Genomic DNA, 21,913 nt, shown 5'->3' with positions numbered 1-21,913 from the left:
AATTGGCCCTTCATTTGGCATAACAGTGACTTTATTTCTTATAATTAAAACTTTTATTTCTAGCAACGAAAATTTAGTATAGGGAGGGATCAGTTCTCACTATTAACTAGTTCATTGATCATTGACATAATGGCTGTTTATTATTACTTATAAAATATTCTGCATGATCATATTCTACCCAATACCTAAACTTAACAACTACCTTACTAACTATTAATATGCAGCAAATTAGGAGTTATTGAAGAAAAGGTGCAGTTAATGGACCTTAAAATAAAGTTTGACCCTAATACCATGAATTTATACAGTCTCTTACAATTTTGAATGTACATCTCACAATTGGCGCATAATTGTGATTCCACATCTATTATATTTTGTCATTACATCTCTATATGACACAATTGGACTTCTTATTTTAAACTAGTGCTGTCAAACGATTAATCGCGTTTAATCACATCCAAAATAAAAGTTTTTGTTTACATAATATATGTGTGTGTGCGTGTGCTGTGTATATTTATAAAAAATAATATAAAATATAAGAATATAAATATAAAAATGTATATGCATGTAAATTTTCCAAAATATATTCTGTATGTGAGTGTATGTATATAGTATACATAATAAATATACTCAGTACATACACATATATTATGTAAACAAAAACTTTTATTTTGGAGGCAATTAATTGCGAGACAGCACTATTTGAAATTTTAAACTATTTCACAATTACTTGTTTTATTTTTTACTCTGGAAGCAGAAACTGACGTTCTTCGTTTTGGTTATTTTGGGTAGTGACAACCAAATTCGCTCCCTAAATATTAACATTTGAATAATTCATCATTCCTTTTGTGCTACTGACATTAGTAATACCTTAAATTGGGTTTATGTTGTGTGTTGAGCTATTCGTTTTATTTACTGTAAGTGTTTCAATCAGAAAACCTTAGCAACCACCAAGAAACCACTTAGAACAACTTAGCAACGAATCAAAACAAGCTACTAGCACTACTTCAGTCAAAACACAATATGGAGTGTTTTTTCTGTATTTACACACAACGATTAGTAAATATGGTTGTTCAAGAGCCCAGTCAATAATCGGTGTGCTTCCTGATTGTATAAGTGTAATCCATACACTGACAAACATAATGCCTCTTACACAATACTGAGCCCTAAGACCCAGTTTATGTAACCGAAAGCTCTGTCTGGCAGAGTGGGCATACTAACTGCACACTAATTGTGTAAGAAAAGAGTGGGCTCATAAACAGGTTTATTATTATCACAAATATGCCCCGGGCAAACGTGGGTAACTACAACACATAAAGCAGTTCTGTGTCAGCAGCTCTGCCTGTGGCAGCCTAAAGGGGGGTACATTCAGACGTTCATACTCAAGGGGCTTTACATACTGATCTGCCCTCTTTTCTGATGCATCTCAATTAAGATGATCAGAGCACCGGGAGGCAAATATCTGAACGAATTCATCTAAATCAGCTCAACAAAATCAGCTCAACTGGGTTAATGATGACATAATGCAAAAAAATTCAATCAAATGTCTGGCGCTGTAATAAGTTACTGAAAAGTTCACAATGAAACTGTAATCAGGGCTTAACAGAAAGGACAATCAGCTGGCCTGGGCTCCGAATTAAAGAACTGCCAATTGCCCTGTCAAGCCAGTGTTGTGATGCCACTGAATTTCATACATTTTTATGGCATGAAAAAACCAAACTCACATAAAAAAAAAACCTTACTGTTGATGCTGGTTTTAATAAGACAGTACATATTGTTAAGAAGTGAGATGTGTTCTTGGCTTCTTTTAAAGCCTGTGCAATAAGGACTTTTTTTTAACTGACACAATCTGTAATGGGGTGTCAAGACTGTCCGCTGTGCTGAGAGGATTCCTCTCTGTCCCAGTCCCTTTTAAGGCCATGAACAGTGAGCAGGCTTGAGGTAGACTCACAAATAGCCCTCCCAAACAACCATGCTCATCATTTGTTGAGATCCTGTAGTAAACACAGAGGAAACCATGTAGTTTTATCATCTTTCAGACAAAATACAAAAGAGACGCATTTACAATTTGAAATCCTTTGAAACAAACATACTTTAAATCTAAATTGCAACATAAGTTTTCTATTTTCAACAGCCGCAAAACAGTTTTAAATCTTATTCAATATTAAGCTTTCTGTCTTTGTGATTTCCCTCATGCATGTAATTAATTTTTTTTTTTTAATCAAAATGTCATAAATGGATGTTGTGGTGAAAGCGTCCGGCTTCTCTCTGGTGACGTATGAACTTCTCCAATCATTTAGTCTGCTTAAAAAGATAGTTCACCCAAAAATGACAATTCTGTCATTACTTACTCACCCTCAAGTTGTTCCAAACCTGTATCATTTTCTTTCTTCTGTCGAACAAAAAAGAAGATAGTTTGAAGAATGCTGGTCAACAAACAGTGGCCTTTAGCATTTTTCCCAAGCTATATGGAAGTCAAACTACTGTCCACTATTCGGTTACCAACATTGTTCAAACTACCTTTTTTTGTGTTCAACAAAAGAAAGAAACGGATACAGGTTTGGAAAAACTTGAGGGTGAATGAATAATGACAGAATTTTCATTTTTGGGTAAACTATACCTTTAAATCCCATCCCTCTACAATAAACATCTTTAATTTTTTCATTTTTTGATAATCTATTACACTCAGGTGTACATCACAATAAGGAAGAAAATATCTATCACTACTTCCTTTTCGTTGCAACTTTAACGACCAAATAAAAAGCGCAGTAAAATCATTGCAATATTTACAGTGTTCCTATATATATATCGTAAATACTGGAAATACCTCCCAGCATAATTGTATTGGCAAGAAACACCTGTCAGTTAAATTTCCCATGGTGCTATGGGGAGCTGTGAGTGACTGAAGTACAGTCTGTTCACTGTAATTTATATCAACTGGAATATTTTAGGCAAGATATATTTTCAGTGTTTTGTCAGCTTGAACGATCGAACACCCATGTACACAGCAGCACACCGTATTGAACGGACTGTGCTTCTCCCTCACAGGCTGATTTTCATTTGTGTTGAATCAAATAAGGCGTCTAACTCTGGCTAACATCAATAGGCCCCTCAGAACTGGCACGGCTGACACATACCCTGCACTACTACACATAAAGGGAAACTTCCCAATCCCGGCCACATTAGTTCAAGACATCAACGGTCATGACACGGCTGAATTACACACTCTATGTGCCGTAGCTCTGGGCGGCTACACAAAGCATATTCTGAATCTACAACAGTGGTGGGACGTAAATAAACACTCACCGGTCGCATAAGGTTGCCAAGATTGAAACAGATTTAAACCAAAAGAGTCTGCTGTCTAAAAATCATGCTTTCATTCCCAAGGCCTTGACCCGATGCAGTCACACAGTGAGGCAAGCTGACCATGATCTTAATTTCAAGGCGAGTGAAGAAATCTGGCTATCACAACAGACAACACTAATGAGAAAAGATGCTGAAGTGAGATGAGGGGCATGGCAGAAATGATCTTTATAATCCAAGCACTTCACACAAAAAACAACAGATAAAAGTAGGCCTGCAAAATAAACTGAACTGAAATCACAGTCGTTTTGAGTAATTACTAAGCCGCAAAAAAAGGTGAATTAAACAAATATACTGTATACTTGCGCTCTTTGTTGTTGGTTACTACACAGAGCACTGTTTTTATTGGCAGGAGACTGTGGGCAAAACACGACTCAAGTGACCGCCGCCTTAAAAACAAAACAGTCCCACATTAGTAACTGCTGACGTTCAACATTTTCACCAGTTTGTACCTTTCCAATGGAAGTCTATGAGGACCTGTGTGTTGAAGTTGTAGATGCAATTTTATGGGAATTACCATTTCAATTTAGTTTAAAGAATGCAATGTCATTTAATTAAGCTACGTGATTATTAAAGGGGTCGTCGGATGCGGCACCTATAATACGTTTTTATATTCTGACTATTTCAGGCTGCTACTGGTGGAAGCGCTGCGGAGTAGCACAGTACCTGCGTGATTCGCCACAGACATAAACAAACACTTCTGTTTATTAACTGCTAAAGCGCCAAAAGTTACGAACTGCCGTTTTAAAGGGACAGTTCACTTAAAACTGAAATTTATGTCATTATTGTTCCAAACCTCTACAACTTTCAGCAGACATGAAGTTATTGTCGCATACTTTTTGTCCCTCCTTGGAAATAAATTAAAATCTGTTCATCATATAAAACAATTATTTATTTTTAGAAGATATGTATTACTTTTACAATGTCTTTATGAACTTTTATGAGACATCAACATTTTTGGTGGTATGGACTTTTAATGGAGGAATAGAAATCACTCAGATTTGATTAAAAACAAAATTCATTCGTGTTTCAAAAGATGAACTAAAGTCATACAAGTTTGGAATGACATTAAAATAATGATGACTAATTTCATTTTTATGTCAAGTAATGGCAAATAAAAATGCTTAGCACCTCATTCCATTCCCTAAAAAATGATATCCAATTACTTCATGAGCATATTTGACTAATAATCACATAGTTCGCAGAAATCACCTGCTTATTCCTATGGGATGCTGTGTAAAGCTTGTCTGTGTGTGAACAGTAATAAAGGTCGATTTGGAGGTATTCAGTGTCATTGGTTTCTGCAGATGAGAGCTGCTGTTAAAGTGTGATCGTTTGCCCTTCTGTGATTTTACCTGCTTAGCAACAGCAAACTGAGAGTCAGTGTTTCCCACAGTGTGGTTCAAATCACAACTGCTTCAAGGCATAGATAAACATTCAAATAACCATAGTAGATAAGGTTTACAGGTTATCAAATTTGAGCATAAATCAAAGTCTGTCTGATTGGAGCTTTGAATTAAGATTACTGACAATACTGGACAGTTATCCATCAACACAATCCCTGGAGCCGGCCATCCCGAGTAACTGAAACACATCTGATACCGTCCTTCTGCAGCAAAGTTTCCAAATGTGCAGCCAATCCCACTTGAAGTCACACACACACAGACACACACACACAAAACACACACACACAGCCGCCCTTGTCTCGTTTTCTTCGATGGCAAAAGCAAATGGATTTCTGCCAAAATGTAAATTTTAAACTGAGGAGAGATCAGAATTTCGACCGCAGCAAAAACAAAATGGCTGTAGTCAAAAGAAAGAGAAAAGAAAAACGAAACGCAACCCCCCCCTCCGCCTGTAGCTTGCTGCCAAAAGGTGTTCTTGTTCTGATATTTGGTTTGGAACGGCTGCCAAAAATTAGATATGTCCTTGGATATCTCCCTCTTTCCTTTGTCTCCTGTCAGGACTTGGCTGTCCTCCAGTGCAACTAGCCATAGCCGGGAACAGAGAGAGCTCCATTCACACACATAAACATCACTTTGGATTTATCCTTTGCTCAAATACTGTGGTTCTTTTGTGTAATCGTATACTCCGCATATGGATACAATAGGTTTTCTGGAATCTTTTTGTGGGCAAGCGCTCCATAAGTAGATGTGTTTGTGTTTTGATAAACGTGTTCAGTCTCCTCATCTGACCTGGGTTTTTCCATTGGCTTTCTATGAAACGATGAAGACTAACTAACAGTTCCTCTTCCATTCTGAAACAACTACACAGTGGTACAGTCATAGTCAGAAACACAGCACTCAAACCAAGATTTTATATTGTCCCAAAACTCCATGACCCACAAAACTCCATTCTCCATTACTGACTGTACACCATCAGTTCAGTTCAAGTATTAAGGTCTCAGTGAGGATAATGCTTTAACAATTCTGCTATCATTCGTGCACTCTCATGCCATTCCAAACCTGTAAGACTCTCTTTCTTCTTTGGATAGATTTTCTGTGGACAATATTTGGAGTAATGTTGGTAACCAAACAGTTTTAATTATCCCAAGACTTCCATTACATAGACATAAAAATTGGGATTTTGGGGTGATTGATCACTTTAAGGTATGATATTCAAAGCATATCACTTGGCTCCTAGAAGCTGTGTCAAAATTAAAAGTTGCCATGAAATGGAAGTTGTGATAAGTGTTATCTCTACGGTGGCTGAGAAGTGCAAAACAAATTACAATTCTGAAAACAAAATAAATTGCAAAAGCAAATGCAAATCTAAAAAACTAAATAACAATTCAGAGAACACAACAACAATTCCGAAAACATTATACCAAGTCAGAAAAAAACAACGATAAATCAGACAAACCGGAAAAGGTAGGTACAGTTTGAGACAGCGCCACTGGTGTGAGAATAGATTACTCACCGCTGACTGGACTGGACATCTGTCAATTAAAGATATACAGGAAGAACAGCAGAGTAGTGGTAGAAAGTTTGGAGATAGTCTTAGGGTGTAGTCACACTAGCCAGTTTGAACCGTGCCCGAGTGCGTTTGACCACCAAAGCACGGTTCGTTTGACTAGTGTGAGTGCTCCGAACCGTGCCCGGGCGCGGCTCGATTAGCCGGCCCTGGCCCGCTTGGAAGAGGTGGGCCAGAGCACGGTTCAGTTGGACTCGGGCGCAGTTCGCATGCAGTGTGAGCACTAACCATGCTGGAGCACGGAAAAGGACACGTTTCGTCACGGTTTTGCGACGCTCCAAAACCAACATGGCAGGGAAAGGGTCGCTTTGGTCTATGGCAGAGGTGCAAAACGCATAAAAACTAAAAACTGCAAAGTCCTTGCTGCACTTCAGCTGGTACCTTGCAAACATCCTCATACGAGCAGCACGATTACATGAAAATTTTCGCGCCACTAAGGCGACACATCTGTTTAACAACAGGCTGTGAGACGGCTGTGGACCACCGTAGACCAAACGACACAAAATTATCCACAGAGAAAGCGATGGACTCCATTGTGTTCAGAGAGCGCCGCTCTTCCTGTTTATCCCGAAACCGTCGCACCATAATGACGTAAGCGTGCTCCGGCACGAATGCTGAAACCCTATATGTGAGTGCAGGCCAGAGGGGGAGTGGGGAGGGGGGACAATCGTACTCGGGCCCGGTTCATGGCAACCGTGCCTAGTGTGAGTACACCCTTAAAGTAACAGTTTAAATGTATTGTATGAATTGCCTTTACTATGTAAAAAATAAATAAATGCATGTACATTTACAACATGTACATTTACTTATTAGGGATGGGTGATATATTGCATGCGATTGACAAGTGCGTTTCGCGTTCATTATCGCAGGTAAATCGCCTTCAATAATGAACGTGATATTGCGTAGCTGGTCAGTGATCTACGGCTCTGTCTATTAAGTGCCACTCCATTTAAATGCAGGTGATGGCGATTTAGCGGTAATCACAGAACCAGATTTACTGACTAAATGTGCATGATCATATCGTTAAATATATCGCCCAGCCCTATTCAGTAGTCATTCAAAGATTTGTTTCAATTATATAAATGCGCATTTGCTTAATGCTGACGACAAATGAGAAATTATTATAATGTTTGGCTTTCTAATTACTAATATGCCTAATATAAAAGAAATCATTATAATACTTTCTGTATAGATTAATTCCTTCATCCGTTCTTATCTGATTATTAGACAGACTTCTATCCGTAATAGACAGAACTGTTAACGATGAAGAGAGAGAGTGTGAGCACTGTGTGCTCTCAGCGCCGTCAAAATAAAAGTCTCGAACACATCGGCAAAGCAAAAAAATGCATCGGCCAATGCCGATATTTGAAAAATGGCAAATATCCACTACTTATATTACCTTTGAATGAGATTAATAAAACTAGTTAACACTAATGCAAGGGTGTTTCTAATACAGTGTCTATGGAAGTGACAGTAAATTTGACCTCTCTTCTGACTGCTGTTCAGTCTCTCTCTCTTTTTTATTATAAGTTGTGAAAACATAATCGTGGCAATTTTCTGACAGAGAGATTTTAAAGGGGAGGATACAAAATATTAAGAATTGAACAGTCTTTTTATTGGGAAAATTAAACTGTAATTGAGTTATATCAAACAGCATTAAGGGTGCTTTCACACACTTTTGTTATGCACCCAGGTTAGATTGATGTCAGAGTTTGGTTCGTTTGGATAATAAATGCTGTCTATTACCCGCAAACCGTACCCGAGTCTGCTTGAATAGGGTGGTCGGGGGTACAGTTCACGTTCGCTGCTGATGTGAACGCAAACGTACCAAATCACGGAAGTGAACCGCTATTAATGAAGTATTATTTGATTTAAAAAATTGTGTTTTTGTGTGTATTTCACCAAAGTCCCTTTAAGAAATAGCAAGGAAATAACTAATCTAATGGTATTCCATAGTCTTTGGTTTCATGCACTTTCCTGACAAGCGTGACTGACGTGCTGCAAGCGGAGAGCTGGATCTCATTTCATTGCCATTGTGTTTTCTGACTTCTTATAATGTATTCAAAATTTTGTGAACTGATTTGCACTTCTCAGCCAACGTGTTTCTTTCCTCTTGAGACATATTTCCAAATAAAAGTGTCTCAAAATAAAAAAAAAAGGAATTTGTTTTCAAAAACAAGTACAATATTCGATTACAATGATATAAGAGTTGTGAATGTTGATTTCATGGTGGTTCAAAGTTCCCCTGGGGAACATTCTGTTTCAATCTAAAGATGCTGAAAAAAAAAAAACACTCAGATGACCTTGTCATAGCCCCTCCCCTTTCTGCAATTAGGCACAGATTTCAGCCAATCACATGAGGGGCACGATACTAATCTAAGATCTGATAGGCTATTTATGGAGAATATGAATAATTACTGAAATTCTCGTTCTGAATAATATCTTGATCTTGGTAAATGTCAGCAAAGATTAACTCGACCACGACATATCAGATATGAAACCAAACACTTAGGGCAACAGTTTCATCATTGCTACCCATCACACACAAAACGCAGATGTCTCTCAAAAAAAAACCTAGTGAGACACATCCTTGACAGCATTTTAGGCAGCAAAGGACGTTCAGTTGCCCACAACGCTGTCTAGATAGATAGCTCGCTAGGTTTTGTGACACATTCAGTCTGTAATGAGTAAGAACACAACTGACATGGAAATAAAAGCCTACACGGTGGCTTATAGTGGAAATTACTATAGGCGCTTGACAGTGCAAATACACGCCTACTCTCTATCAGCGGGAAACTGATGCATGGCCACGATTACAGTAAATTACGCCGAATAATGCGTCTTCGTTTAAATATACCTATATCAGATCATACTCTCTCAGTTTTGCAAATACTGCTGTCCTACAGGGTGAGTTAGAGAAGTAGTCTATGAAACTGTTCTTCATCAACGATTGCCATAAGTGTTGATATTTATGTAGATTTTAGCTGCTTTAGGTCAATTAAAAAAGAAATCTAACGTTAGAGTATTCGTATAAATAAGGCAGAATGGCGATAGTCCACTTTTCTTCTTGTGGTTAAAATGGAGCTGTGCAGTTTGCAAGTACTTCACTTATCCAAAAAAAACCCGACCACTTTACTAATTTCAGTTCAATTACAGATCAAGTAAGATAAATAAATGATAATATCGTAAAATGGCATGTTGAAGCGGTGGTTAAAAGAGCGCAGAGGTAAAAACTCACCCATTTCTGAAGCTGCTGCTGCTGCTGAAGTCTACGAGAGTAAATCCATCCACTAGATTATGACAAGCACTTTACAATCCCTCAAACTCACGCAAACGGCGTTTTTATCGCTTTAAAATGGCGCCAGCTGCAATCTCGGGTGAGATTTCTTTTCAGAAAGGAAAAAGATAAATGAAGAGCGGTCGATTTGCGATCGATCAGTGGAGTGCGTCTGCAGAATCAGATGAGCTGTGGACTGAAGCTGCAGGAATAATATGGAGTTCAGTCACAGCGCTGCATTGCTTCCCTCTCAGACACCAGACTCGGGGGTGGATCGAGCCTCTTCCCACTGCGGACAAAACAAACCTGCTCTTGCGATCCTAAAAGATATCCAAAGTCCTGCGTTAGATGGCACACCGGAACCGAGCGGTCATGCAGGGCAAATATCCATGGATATGCAGACTCTGGCGTTCCCGTTTCTGGAGGTGTTTGATCGGACTTGAGCGAGTGTGGTGTGACTCTTGCTGGACTCCCGCAGTAGTTTTTGATAATGTGTGTGTTCTGCTCCGGGTCTCAGCACTGGCCTGCAGATCGCTCTCCAGCGCCCTCTCCATGTAGCGCGCGACATAAAACAAAGATCAATCACACCTTTATTTGTTCATTATTATTAACAAACATTATCTGTTGCTTGTCGATCGTTTGCTTGTTTTTTTATTTATTTTTATTTTTATATTTGTTAGTCTCTTTGATTGTAGCGCAAAATATTTTTTGTAATGCAAAATGTATTCATTATTTTGTCTGTTTGCTCAAAATATGTATATTTACTTATTTATTTTTAGCTGTTTTTCAGTAGCGCAAAATATATATATACTTTTTCATTTTATACTCAAAATCTGTATATTGGTTAATTTTTCTTTATGAGTATACTGTAAAACATATTTAATAATTGTTTATTTATTTTATTAGTTTATTTGCTTGTAGTCCAGAATATTTACTTATTTGTAGTGGAAAAGTTTATTATTTTGTACCTGTAGTGCAAAACATTTGTGTTTGTTTTATCTGCTTGCTTGTAGTGCAAAAATACTTTAGTATTCATTATTGTTTATTTGTTATTTGTTTTGTATTGTTTATTTATTTATTTATTATTTTTATTTGTAGTTTCATTATTTATTTCTCCATTTGCTTGTAGTTCAAATGTATATTGATTTATTTCTTTATAGCATAAAATGTCTGGATATTTTTAAATGTACATTTTTCAGTATACAGTCAGTATTTTATGTCTGCTATCCTGTCACATAAACCTTCATTTGTCCTTGACATGTTCATTGTTGGTTTCATTATGTTTAAGCAAATAATTTATTGAATTGCAGTATCCATCCATTTAGCACATTATAACTTACTTATCTTCATAATCAGTCAGCAAAATCATTATGCCAGCCAAATTGTTATAGATAAAGCAGCTCACATGCACCCTATTTTATTCATCTCTTTCACAGTGACTATAAAAAAATACCAGACTGATACAATCTTTTTTTTTTTTGGGATAGTTTGGGTCAAACAGCTTGTTAACTGACATAAAAATGTAAATAGTAGCAAATACTCCGACTGTATTTGATCTAAAGAAAGCAGAGCACATTATTCACCTCGTTTGGCCTTTAGACAGGATGGGTGTTTATATCTGAGCTGTGTATTGATTGAGAGAGAATGTAATGACACTCTGAGACCTCTTCAATATAGAGGTCAGCATCTGCTCCCCTGACGGCCGATCAATGTCTCGACTGTGTTAGTAAATAGTTCTCATTGGGCAACCTTGAAAATCAATGATGCTGCCGATTATTCAAAAAAGGGTCAATGATTTTTCTAGTGGGAAAAAAAGGTTGCCATGGATACCACATGTAAAGAGTTTAGAGGTTTGTGGGATGTGCATGGACTACTGACTTTAAGAACAGATCATAGACATTATATTGTGACCTAGATATTTATATGCCTGTCTGAGGCCTTATAATGTAAAGACAGCAAGTAAGAGCGAATGTGGAGTTACAGTACATTTCTCAGATCTGTGAAGAAGCTGATAGGTGAGAGGTTTTGATGTGCTGTTTGTTTCTCACACTAATATGTGGTTTTAGTGTAAGTTCTACCACAGCACTTGAGCAGGCATGTTACATGCACAGTCTCAGAAAGCAAAAGCTGTCGGTTTCAGAATTCATTGCCAGGATTGTGGCTTTACATTACTGAATGGTTAAAGTATAACCTAACAAGATACTTGAAAGACTTAAAGTCTTTATAAGATTTTTTTTTATGCTTTTGTTTATCCTTTTTATGAGTTTCATCATTCTGAGTATATTTCTTGGACGGCTTGAGCGTAAACCAGCTCACAAAATGTCATTTTCAGAAGAGGCTTGTTAACCTTGGTTTTGAATTGCAAAAACACCTAGTCAATATCAGCTCATGACAAAACATCTTAAAAACCTTTTAAAGGTTTCATTTGCAGTTTCACAGTCGTCTCGCTCACCTGTTCTTCAGAATGACTGTTCAGACTAAGGATGATGGTTCTCGTTCTCCTATTGACTCAAAATCAGTGTAGTTTCTGCCTGCTAGCTACTAAATCTAGAAGTTGTGAAATGAAAAATCATACGCTGCACAGAGAAGACGATTACTGAAACATGACACTGGACACTTGTGTTCTCAGACTGGAAAAACATTTGTTTTTGAGGCCCACAAGTGTTAAGATCTTTCTGTCAAACAAAACTGAAAAAAAAGAAGAAGTAAATGAAGAAGTCTTATAGAGCATGATTAAAAACCACAGAAGAAGACTTTAATGCTGTAACCCTATAGTAAAGCATACAAGCCCAAGATAGTTAAATAAATAAGTATAAAATTGAAATCAGTTTAATTAAAGGAAAACTCACTTAAAACCAGAGAAATTAACATTAAACTTTATGAAAAACTAAGCCCAATGAATAAAATCACATTTTTATTTTAACCCCAAATGTGGTATAATTTTAGAAATGAAAATCCAAATGCAGTTTAAGCCCAAAAATCCTAAATATTTTGCTGCTTTCAGTAAATGTGTGTAAATTTAAATAAATGTGTGCAAAAACTTGTTTGATAATATTTTTTTTTTTTTTTTTTTTACAGATTTATATTCAGAGCACTGACTAAATAAACAAATGTGCTGCATCTCTCATTTCAAATGAGGCCAGTCTGATAAAACTGATATGAAATGAGTCACTGATGTTTCTCAAGCAAAGTACTGACAGAATATTTTAAAAACATTATTACTTAACACTAGAGGATTTACTTCTCACCAATCCAAAAGTCACGTTTTCACTGTATTGGATGCTGTTTTCGTGATAAACCCGCCAGAAATCATTCTGGAATTTGAGGACATTGGGTTTAGCAGCAGTTAAGAAAATTTATCTGATGGGGTTAGTGCACAAAACCACAAATGTGTTTATCAAAGTCAGAGGAAGTGGGCGTCTTCATAAGAACAGAGCTTATGCTAACCACTTCCTGTTGAGATGGGAAACTTCTGATGGCGATAGAAGGCGTACAGTAAACAAGTCAAACAAAAAGGTATCTAAGGGGGATTATGTTTTTGAAGAATAACTGTGTAATGATCACACCTTAACACAGTCTACTGACACACACTACCAAAAAACACCGTGTGAGCCATGTGATTGTGTCGATAAAAGAAGAATAATGCAGTGACATGCTGGTCGAATATTAATTTTAAACTAAAATCTAAATGTGTCAAGTGTCACATTGTTGAGTCTTTGTCTTAGGTTTGGAGATAGTATACTTTAATGCATTTATGAAAATGGAAGATCCTCAGTATCACCTGTAATTGTTTCTGATTTTTAAACTACCCTTTATATGAAAATATACTAAGAATTAGCAGAAGTTGTTTATGATATGCAATGATATGTAAATTGTCCCCTTTCTATAGATACATTGTGAGAAATAATTACGCAGAGAAAGAGGAAACATGACTTTATTTGACTAGAAATTCGCCCAAAATGGACATGACTTCAGTTATATTATGTTTTAAATAGGATGCCAATTTGTCAGTAGATCTACTTAGTAAATAGAGCTGTTTATGAAAATGCATGTAGTGCAATTTGTGCAAAGGAAAGGACAAGCTCAAGTTTTATTTTAATTTATTTTTTATTTTATTTTTTTGACATTGACAACAGCGCCCTCTGCAGGAATAAATTGATAGATTGATCTTTTATGGCACGGTATCTCTTTGTGATTACATGATTAAAGCTACTGTTTTAAATGAATCATGAAAATTAAGCCAGGAAATTCGATTTATAATAAAAAAATTGCTTATGAAACAATTCGTCAGTGTTTCTAATAAGTGAGGGTTTTGTAATAAATGTACAAATAAATTGCAAACTTTCTTAAACTATTTAAAATAAACTACAATATATACATTTAATTAAAATGCTAAATCTTCTGAAAATGTGCAGTGTAATATTTCTTAAATATTATTTTTTTAAGCTTTCACGGATATTTTTCACTGCGGCTCACAACTGTTAAAAGCAAAACTGGTATATAAATATTTTAGTCCCCTCAGAAACTGGCACGACCCATATTAGTCACAAAACTGCATAAAAAAAAGGTAAAATCTATTTTATTTGTTTGTTGGTTAAAATAAACTGAGTTATTAAATTATTAAAATCGATTAAAATATTTCTAAATTATTAAATCATTTTTAAATTATATTATATTATTACAATATGATGAACGAACCGTACACCATCAATTCCCTTGCAATTGAATAATATGCATTCAAATCCCGTGCTATTTTTAAACCCGTTCCCACTTCTGAGGCTTTTATTTGACCCGGAAGTATAAACTGCTCTTTAATACAGAAGGAAGTGTAACTTCACAAAGAGCAGTTGTATAGTTGATATCATGGCATTAGATGTGAAATCCAGAGCGAAGCGTTATGAAAAGCTGGACTTTCTTGGTGAAGGACAGGTATACGACATAATTTAATCTTTAGTGTTTAGCTGCAGCAGCTCTTGCATGTGCATGGTAATCGTTCATTTTAATAATGTATATTGCCATTAATGCATTTCGCAGTTTGCAACTGTGTACAAGGCAAGAGACAAAACCACAAACACTATTGTTGCTATTAAAAAGGTAAGACGCTTCAGTTTACACTTTTTGAAAAGCATCACTTTTGATCAAATTCTCTTGTTTTAGTATTTTACATTAGGTAGTAGAACATTTTGATTATTATTATTATTTGAATCATTCCTAAGTACCTTTATGTGAAATGTTGAATTTCTTGTTTGCAGATAAAAGTGGGGCACAGGACAGAAGCCAAAGATGGTGCGCATTGAATGTGTCATAATTTTTGATTATATATATATATATATTTTGAGTAATCATTTAAATTTGTGTCTTATATATACACTATATATGTTCTGTTATCCAGGCATCAACAGAACAGCCCTTCGAGAGATTAAGTTGTTGCAAGAGCTCAGTCATCCGAACATTATTGGTGTAAGTCTTGTTTATATTCATATAAATCTTTGATGCAATGCTGTGGTTATATACTAACACTGACATCAATTAACCTTTTTTCTATCTCAGCTCTTGGATGCTTTTGGACACAAATCCAACATCAGTCTTGTCTTTGACTTTATGGAGACAGATCTCGAGGTGACAACATTACACTTGGACATTTATTGTTTTGGTAACTTCAACAACAAACCTATCACAGAGCAAAGCCATTAAGAACTACAGTAGATCAAATGATAAATGTCCACATTAACACAGTATGAGTATGATGTTTATACCTCCTAACTGTTTGGTCACTGCTCTTAAAACCCTTCACATAAATAAGTAGCTGTATTATGGTCTGTTTCAGGTGATTATAAAGGACACCAGTCTTGTATTAACTCCAGCCAATATAAAGGCATACATCCTAATGACGTTACAGGGTCTGGAATACATGCACAATCACTGGATCCTGCACAGGGTGAGGTTTCATGCATCTGCTCCGTTACGCACACTACTGTTCATATGTGTGTGGTCCGTAATATAGAATTTCCAAAAAAATTAATGATTTTCTGCAAAAGTCATTTATGTGTTACAGATGATTTCTATTTTCTATTTTATTCGTCAAAGAATGTTGAAAACATGTCCTGTTTCCACAAAAATATTAAGCAGCACAACAGTTTTCAACATTTATAATGATATGACATGTTCATTGAGCACCAAATCATCAAATAGGAATGGTTTCTGAAGGATTACGTGTCACTGAAGTAATGGCTGATAACATTCAGCTTTGCCATTATAGGAATAAATTACATTTTTTAAATAAAATAGAATGGTTTTTGAATTGTAATAATATTTCATAACACTACTGTTTTTACAGAATAAATGCAGGCTTGATGAACAGTACTTATTCCCCAAATAAATCCTGATTAAAAAAAACTGCTACTTCAAGTCAGCGTAATTGTTTTCTTCTCTTTTTTTTAGGATCTGAAACCCAATAATTTGCTACTGGATGAAAATGGAGTCCTGAAGCTGGCTGATTTTGGCTTGGCCAAAGCGTTTGGAAGCCCGAACCGAGTGTATACACATCAAGTTGTTACAAGGTTTGTAGAAGACTCTGATAATTCAGTAGTGAGCATTTACAGTAATACTTGGATCTTCTTTATCATACCATTGTCTCATCTTTCATGTTGTGTGGGTCTTCTCAGATGGTATCGTGCCCCAGAGCTGCTCTTCGGTGCCAGGATGTACGGCGTGGGTGTGGACATGTGGGCAGTTGGCTGCATTCTTGCTGAGCTTTTACTCCGAGTGAGTACCTGACTTTATCCAGTGTTTGTAAAACCCTTTGGCCCTTTTCACATTTCTAAGTTCCCAAGAAGCAAAAACTGTCAATGATGGGTGAACTTCTATAGTGATGAACAGAAACTACAACAAATAAAAAATGTTGTGTAGCAAAAGAAAATAATCATGATAGTGTTTCTATGACTTTGTAGAAACTGAAAAATATCATTGCTTAGGTTTGATTCATTTGGTCAGAAGAGAGAAAGATGATCATTTTAATTAAAGTCTTGATTGTTCTTGCTCCAGGTGCCATTTTTAGCTGGTGATTCAGACTTGGACCAGCTGACAAAGATATTTGAAGCTTTGGGAACTCCAACAGAGGAGACATGGCCTGTGAGTTGTAGTCATCTTCTGAACTTATTTGTAATTGAGAGAATTTTACTTCAGCTTCATTTGCATATTTCTCAAAACATTCAGTTTTCAGGCTTCCTTGTGTGTATAATTAGTGATTTGTTCTGGTTTTTGTTTAAGGGGATGTCCAATCTTCCGGACTATGTGTCATTTAAACTATTTCCTGGCACGCCGTTGGAGCACATCTTCAGCGCAGCTGGCGATGACCTCCTGGAGCTTCTGAAGGGATTATTCACCTTTAACCCCTGCACACGCACTACAGCTTCACAGGTGCCAGTAAATGGGTCGCAGTTCATTCAACTTGATGCTTAAAGCTAATCTACATTAGAGAGCGTCTGGATGAATGGATATTATCATTCTAGGCTTTGAAGATGAGATATTTCAGCATTAGACCAGGACCCACCCCAGGACCTCAGCTTCCCAGACCAAACTCCTCAACAGAAGCCCTGAAGGAGAAAGAAAACCTGTTGATTGGCATCAAGAGAAAACGTGACAGTATTGAACAGGGTGAAGACAACATGCATAAATACTAGATAAACACATCCGATAGATATCAGTGTTGTTTATTGCTCAGATGTGGTGTTGACTGATGAATTTGCACATGGTTTGACTTTCAGACCAGAATTTTGCACATGCTTTCAGAATGTTCCCAGATTTAAACAACATTAAAAACTTGATTTTCACCACAGGGGGTCTTAACATTTCCAGTGGTGATTTTTGTGTGATTTAATGAAAGCTTTCAATTAGATTAGTGTGTAATAGAAAAGGATGATATATAATGAAACCGTTATTGAAGTTGAAAATCTAATTGTTTTTTTTCCTATCCCATTTCTCAGGTACCCTTAAAAAGAAACTGGTTTTCTGAGTTTTCTTCCACCGGTGCTGCTGTGGTTCTGCGTGAATGGCAACATTTCAACAGCACATGAAACAGAGATACGGAGTTAACATATTTATGTGTTAATAGTTGAATGAATTATTTTTTTTTCAATTATTTTTTTTTATGTAACTTAGGAAATTAAATTATCAAAAAATTTAGTTTTGCCTTTTGTTTCTTTTAATTATGCACATCACCCAAATTTGTCACTAGCATATTCAGTCATATTTTTAGCATATACAATAAATAAATGCTTTGCCATCTCTGTGATATTTATAATAAATTTGATATTGATAATAGTTAGAATAATGTAATATTTTAAACTGTTGTATTTTTAAGTAATGCTTATAAGGATTTAATGAGGTTACTTACCTGAAATCCTGGTTAATATTTATTTCCAAGCTTTTTATTATTATCCACCATAAAGCGTCTAAGGCAGTTTGGTTTATTTGAAAGCGTATCTGTAGTCCTCAGGGAGGTGCTGTTGTCTTAGCTCTGTCTGTAACTTCTCTCTCTCTTCCAGGAGAGTTTGTTTGTTTGTCAGTGAACTGGCTACACTACAGCCAACACTTTGTGATATGTTGAGAGTAATGTTTACAGACAGAATTTTAATAAACGGAGACCATTTATACCGCATTAGTATTACATAAATACTTTCTGTCTCGATGCACAGATAGTTTATTCAACGCTTACAGTGTGTCGATGTTCTCTGCAACTTGCATACTTTACAGATGCGTCAGTGATGGGATGCGGTCAGTCCTCCACCTATTAACCTGTGTGTTTGTAAACAAAACAAGTACAACAACATTTTGACATGAACTGAAACAAAGATATCCGAATTAATATAATAACAATAATATAATATAAACCTCTTCCTGTCCCCAAGTAAGACTTGGCGCGGTCAGACTATAAAATACAACTTAATTAACGTTATATGTATTTCGTTGTCGTTGTGGACGAGGGGACTCGAAACCGTCACATTATCACGATAGCGGAAGTGATGTGCGTCGGCGATTTTATCTGATTTGGATGTAAGATCAATAATGAATGTGAATAAACAATAAAGCGCCACTGTAAGCCAACACAGCTTTGTGATTTGGGATGTGTCGTAGGCCATCTTCTCACAGACGTCCGCACGCACAGCGCCGCTGCTCGCGCCCGTCACAGTCTATTGTGAGCGGGGACGCGCGGCGCGTGCAGAGAGAATCGCGGGAGCACCAAACGCTCGATCCACGGTCGCGTTATCAGAACCTTACGAACTCAACAATTGAATTGGATCGGTGTGTGTAAGGAGGATTTGACTCGCTGTCAGCATGTGTGCGCCGTGTTGTCTGTCTCAGGTGAGTGATACATTGACTGGAAACATCACCGTCTTTTATCATCAGTCGTGAACCTCGCGGAGCACTCGGGTTCTCCGGTTTAAAATGATTTTCTGTAGCGTTTAATGCTGATGCTTTAGAAAAAGTTTAAAACTAAAACTTGTGTTCTTTTAACGTATATGATTGTAGCATTTGTTAATGTCTATCTATCAATTTCAAGTATTAAAGCAGTTTTACTGTCACCTTGTTTGTTCTGTGCCAGTTATGTACAGTTGCGAGTTCTCAATAGTAAATGTGCTGTGCATCATTTCTTGAGAATAGGAAACCATATCCGCTTACATTTCTGTTTTTTATTGAACAATACTAGCTATTTGTTCATTTTAAAACAGTTGTGACTATGAAGACACCAAACAATATGTTGTTGGGGGAAAAACACCTTAAACCAGCCCAAGATGTTTCGATGGTCTCCCAGCCTGGTCAAACTGTTAACTAGTTTAGAAGGTTTTGAGACATGTTTATTTTTCATCCTGAATTTAGATAAACACCTGTTTGGATTGGCTGAGAGACCCGCATAAACCACCTAAGACCACCAAATCATCTCAGGCTGGTTTAAGTTGTCTTTTATCAGCAGGCTAATGCTTTCTGCAGACATTACAGGGCAGGTTTTTTCCATCTACTGTGCTGTCAGACTTATCATTTTAGCCAGTATTTATCTTGCTCCAACGGTCAGGAAATTATGTCATCACTGTGACTGACCTTGTTCTGTCTTCTGTCCTCATTTCATTCCAATCAGGACAAATATGTCTGTATGTGTCCTTGTTCTTAACGGAACCATGTGAATCAAATGTGATCAAATACAGATAAAGCAGACAATATTGGACACCCCACCAGGAAACACTTCAGGGCTAGATGTGGTAAATGAGTGTCAGTGTATTGTCTCCTTTACATTCTTAGTCTACTATTTCTCTGAAGGCCAACTCATCTTGTAGCCCCTTTGTATGTGGTGGGGTCCGCGGGTGGTCTTTTCATTTCCTGGTTGGATCCGTGTGGCTGCTTGTTTGCATAAGATTAGCAATGGAAAGAGAGAGCTTGCAGTCAGTGCTCAGCGTCAATAGTGTTGTCTCATTAGTGCTAAGCTTGTCAGGAGCCAGTGGCCCCACAAATGTGTGGAGACGGGTGGGGGATTGGCGTTATGTAGTCTCAATGTTTGTTAACTAATTGCTATCATTAGATAACCCTGCTTTGTTTAGCTGTTGATTCTGTTTTGATGGTAATTGATTCCCTCTTTATGCCAGCGACCGTAGCATTTATTAACATTTGTGGGTTCTGTATCCACATAAGCAACCTCACAAGACAACGCTTATGCTGTTGTAATATCAAAGCAATTAAAGTGGCATAACACGGGTAGGACAGTCAAATTTAAAAGTGGTTCCAAAAATTCCAAGTTACTGATTATTAGCACTCTGTGTCATTATCGTTATAGCGGTGACTTCCCTATTAGAAAGATAATTAAAATGTCATAATTATAGTTAAGATTATAACTAATTCATGAACACATGAAGATTTTTAGAAAAGAAAACTCCAGGGTTACACTTTATTTTAGTGTGTCCCTGTAACTGTAGATCTAACGCAAGTACTAAGGAATATTAATGAATATGTTAGCCTACTTTGGGGTTATGTTTTGGTTTTGGGTTATTGCATGTAATTATGTAGGCTATAATATACTGTTATTACTGTAGTAAGTATGTTTAACATGTAACAAGAAGACTATAAAATAAAATAAAATGTTAACAAATCAATTTCTAAATTCATATTAATGAAAGTGGATAGAAACTACAAACATTCGCACTTCAGAAACCCACTTTACATAAACATCACACTTCAAACCATGATGATGGGTTGATGGGAATGGGTAATTTTTTTGAAAAATCTTGTTTTGTCTTTATCTAAAATCATACACATGTGGAATGCCATGAGGGCGAGGAAATGAAGAGAGAGTTTTCAGAATTGGGTGGAGCGTCCCTTTGAGATATATCCAGCAACAGTTTGAATAAGCCTTCTAATTATTGTCAAGATGTAAAGGGAATCATGTTTTGTGACATGTTTTGTGTTCATGTGTGTGAAAATCTTCTCCGCTCTTGCAGATTGGACTGTCTAGTCTTGTTCTACTGGGAAACATCATGAAAATCTAACTGATATCTGCATCAGATGTCTGGGCTTGAGTCATGTATGACTCCCTATGAATCATCCCTGATGATGCATTCTTTATAAAAGGTGGTTTTATTGCCTGGTAACACTGCAAAGTGAAAACATTCATGTCTGGATTCTGAGTTACTGTTGCAGATCTGTTAATACAGGAAGGGTATTCATTATCTTTTATTATCTAATGGTAATGAATTCAATTCTTGATCGGACCTTGAGATAACTTTGTTTGTGAGATCTTATTTGTCTAAACACCCACGGGAAACCTGCAAATTGTGTAGAGTCTCCAGTGTGCTACTCCGTTTTGACTGATGAAACGGCTGAAGAAGACGTCACCACGTGTGTACCCCACATCCTATTATCCTGTGGACTTTTTGTAGACTATTCCAAGTTCCTCAAATCTCAACTAGTGAGGTTTTTTCTTCCAGCGAACTGAAATGAGGCTTTGGTTTATCTGTGTTGACTTTGTGGGTAAAAGTGAGGCCTTCTCACCCTTGTGAATTTCACACAGAAAAAAACGCATCTCTTTCTCTCTCTGACTTCCTCCATTTCACCATCGTAGAGGGTGTTTACTCTTGTCCCGTGAGACTTTGGATTGCTCTGTATTTGCAACTGAAAAAGCTGTCGAGCAATCGCCATCCATCCATCAATGTTGTTCAGTGTGACTCTAGCAGGAAGGTTCGACTCTTCAGTGTTACTATGGGTACTCTTCACACTGGACAAAAGAGCACTTTTGTTGTGTACACTTCAAAAAGTAAA

The 21,913-nt window shown here is 36.8% G+C and overlaps 3 protein-coding genes across 3 annotated transcripts in view; 2 read left to right on the top strand and 1 right to left on the bottom strand.

Moving 5' to 3' along the window:
• setbp1 (SET binding protein 1) overlaps positions 1-10,217 on the bottom strand; it is a 55,863-nt gene extending 45,646 nt beyond the window's left edge. The window contains exon 1 of the mRNA XM_026212143.1: positions 9,572-10,217. The gene's annotated coding sequence lies outside the window, so the exon portion shown is untranslated. The remainder of the gene's footprint in view (positions 1-9,571) is intronic.
• A 4,167-nt stretch (positions 10,218-14,384) lies between these two features.
• On the top strand, positions 14,385-17,794 carry LOC113049630 (cyclin-dependent kinase 7-like). Its single transcript, XM_026212142.1, has 12 exons — positions 14,385-14,539; positions 14,645-14,704; positions 14,863-14,896; positions 15,003-15,070; positions 15,161-15,229; positions 15,438-15,548; positions 16,052-16,170; positions 16,276-16,375; positions 16,655-16,741; positions 16,880-17,029; positions 17,122-17,266; positions 17,596-17,794. Exons 1-12 carry the CDS (start codon positions 14,474-14,476, stop codon positions 17,622-17,624), a joined length of 1,038 nt encoding a protein of 345 aa, XP_026067927.1. The 5' UTR covers positions 14,385-14,473; the 3' UTR covers positions 17,625-17,794.
• Positions 17,795-18,946: 1,152 nt separating this feature from the next.
• LOC113049629 (serine incorporator 5) overlaps positions 18,947-21,913 on the top strand; it is a 28,903-nt gene continuing 25,936 nt past the window's right edge. Inside the window, exon 1 of the mRNA XM_026212141.1 lies at positions 18,947-18,973. Within this exon, the coding sequence (XP_026067926.1) occupies positions 18,947-18,973 (27 nt within the window). The remainder of the gene's footprint in view (positions 18,974-21,913) is intronic.

This window comes from Carassius auratus, chromosome 30, assembly GCF_003368295.1.
Source record: "Carassius auratus strain Wakin chromosome 30, ASM336829v1, whole genome shotgun sequence".
Taxonomy (NCBI): domain Eukaryota; kingdom Metazoa; phylum Chordata; class Actinopteri; order Cypriniformes; family Cyprinidae; genus Carassius; species Carassius auratus.
Note: the sequence above shows the minus strand (reverse complement) of the source record. Positions and strands in the feature narration are given on the sequence as shown.

What these genes read in the sequence shown, in the direction of transcription:
- LOC113049630 (XM_026212142.1), top strand. Translation starts at nt 14,474, where the DNA reads ATGGCATTAGATGTGAAATCCAGAGCGAAGCGTTATGAAAAGCTGGAC. An exon ending in ACTTTCTTGGTGAAGGACAG is followed by an intron (nt 14,540 to 14,644) that starts GTATACGACATA and finishes TGCATTTCGCAG; the next exon opens with TTTGCAACTGTGTACAAGGC. An exon ending in CAACAGAGGAGACATGGCCT is followed by an intron (nt 16,742 to 16,879) that starts GTGAGTTGTAGT and finishes TTTTTGTTTAAG; the next exon opens with GGGATGTCCAATCTTCCGGA.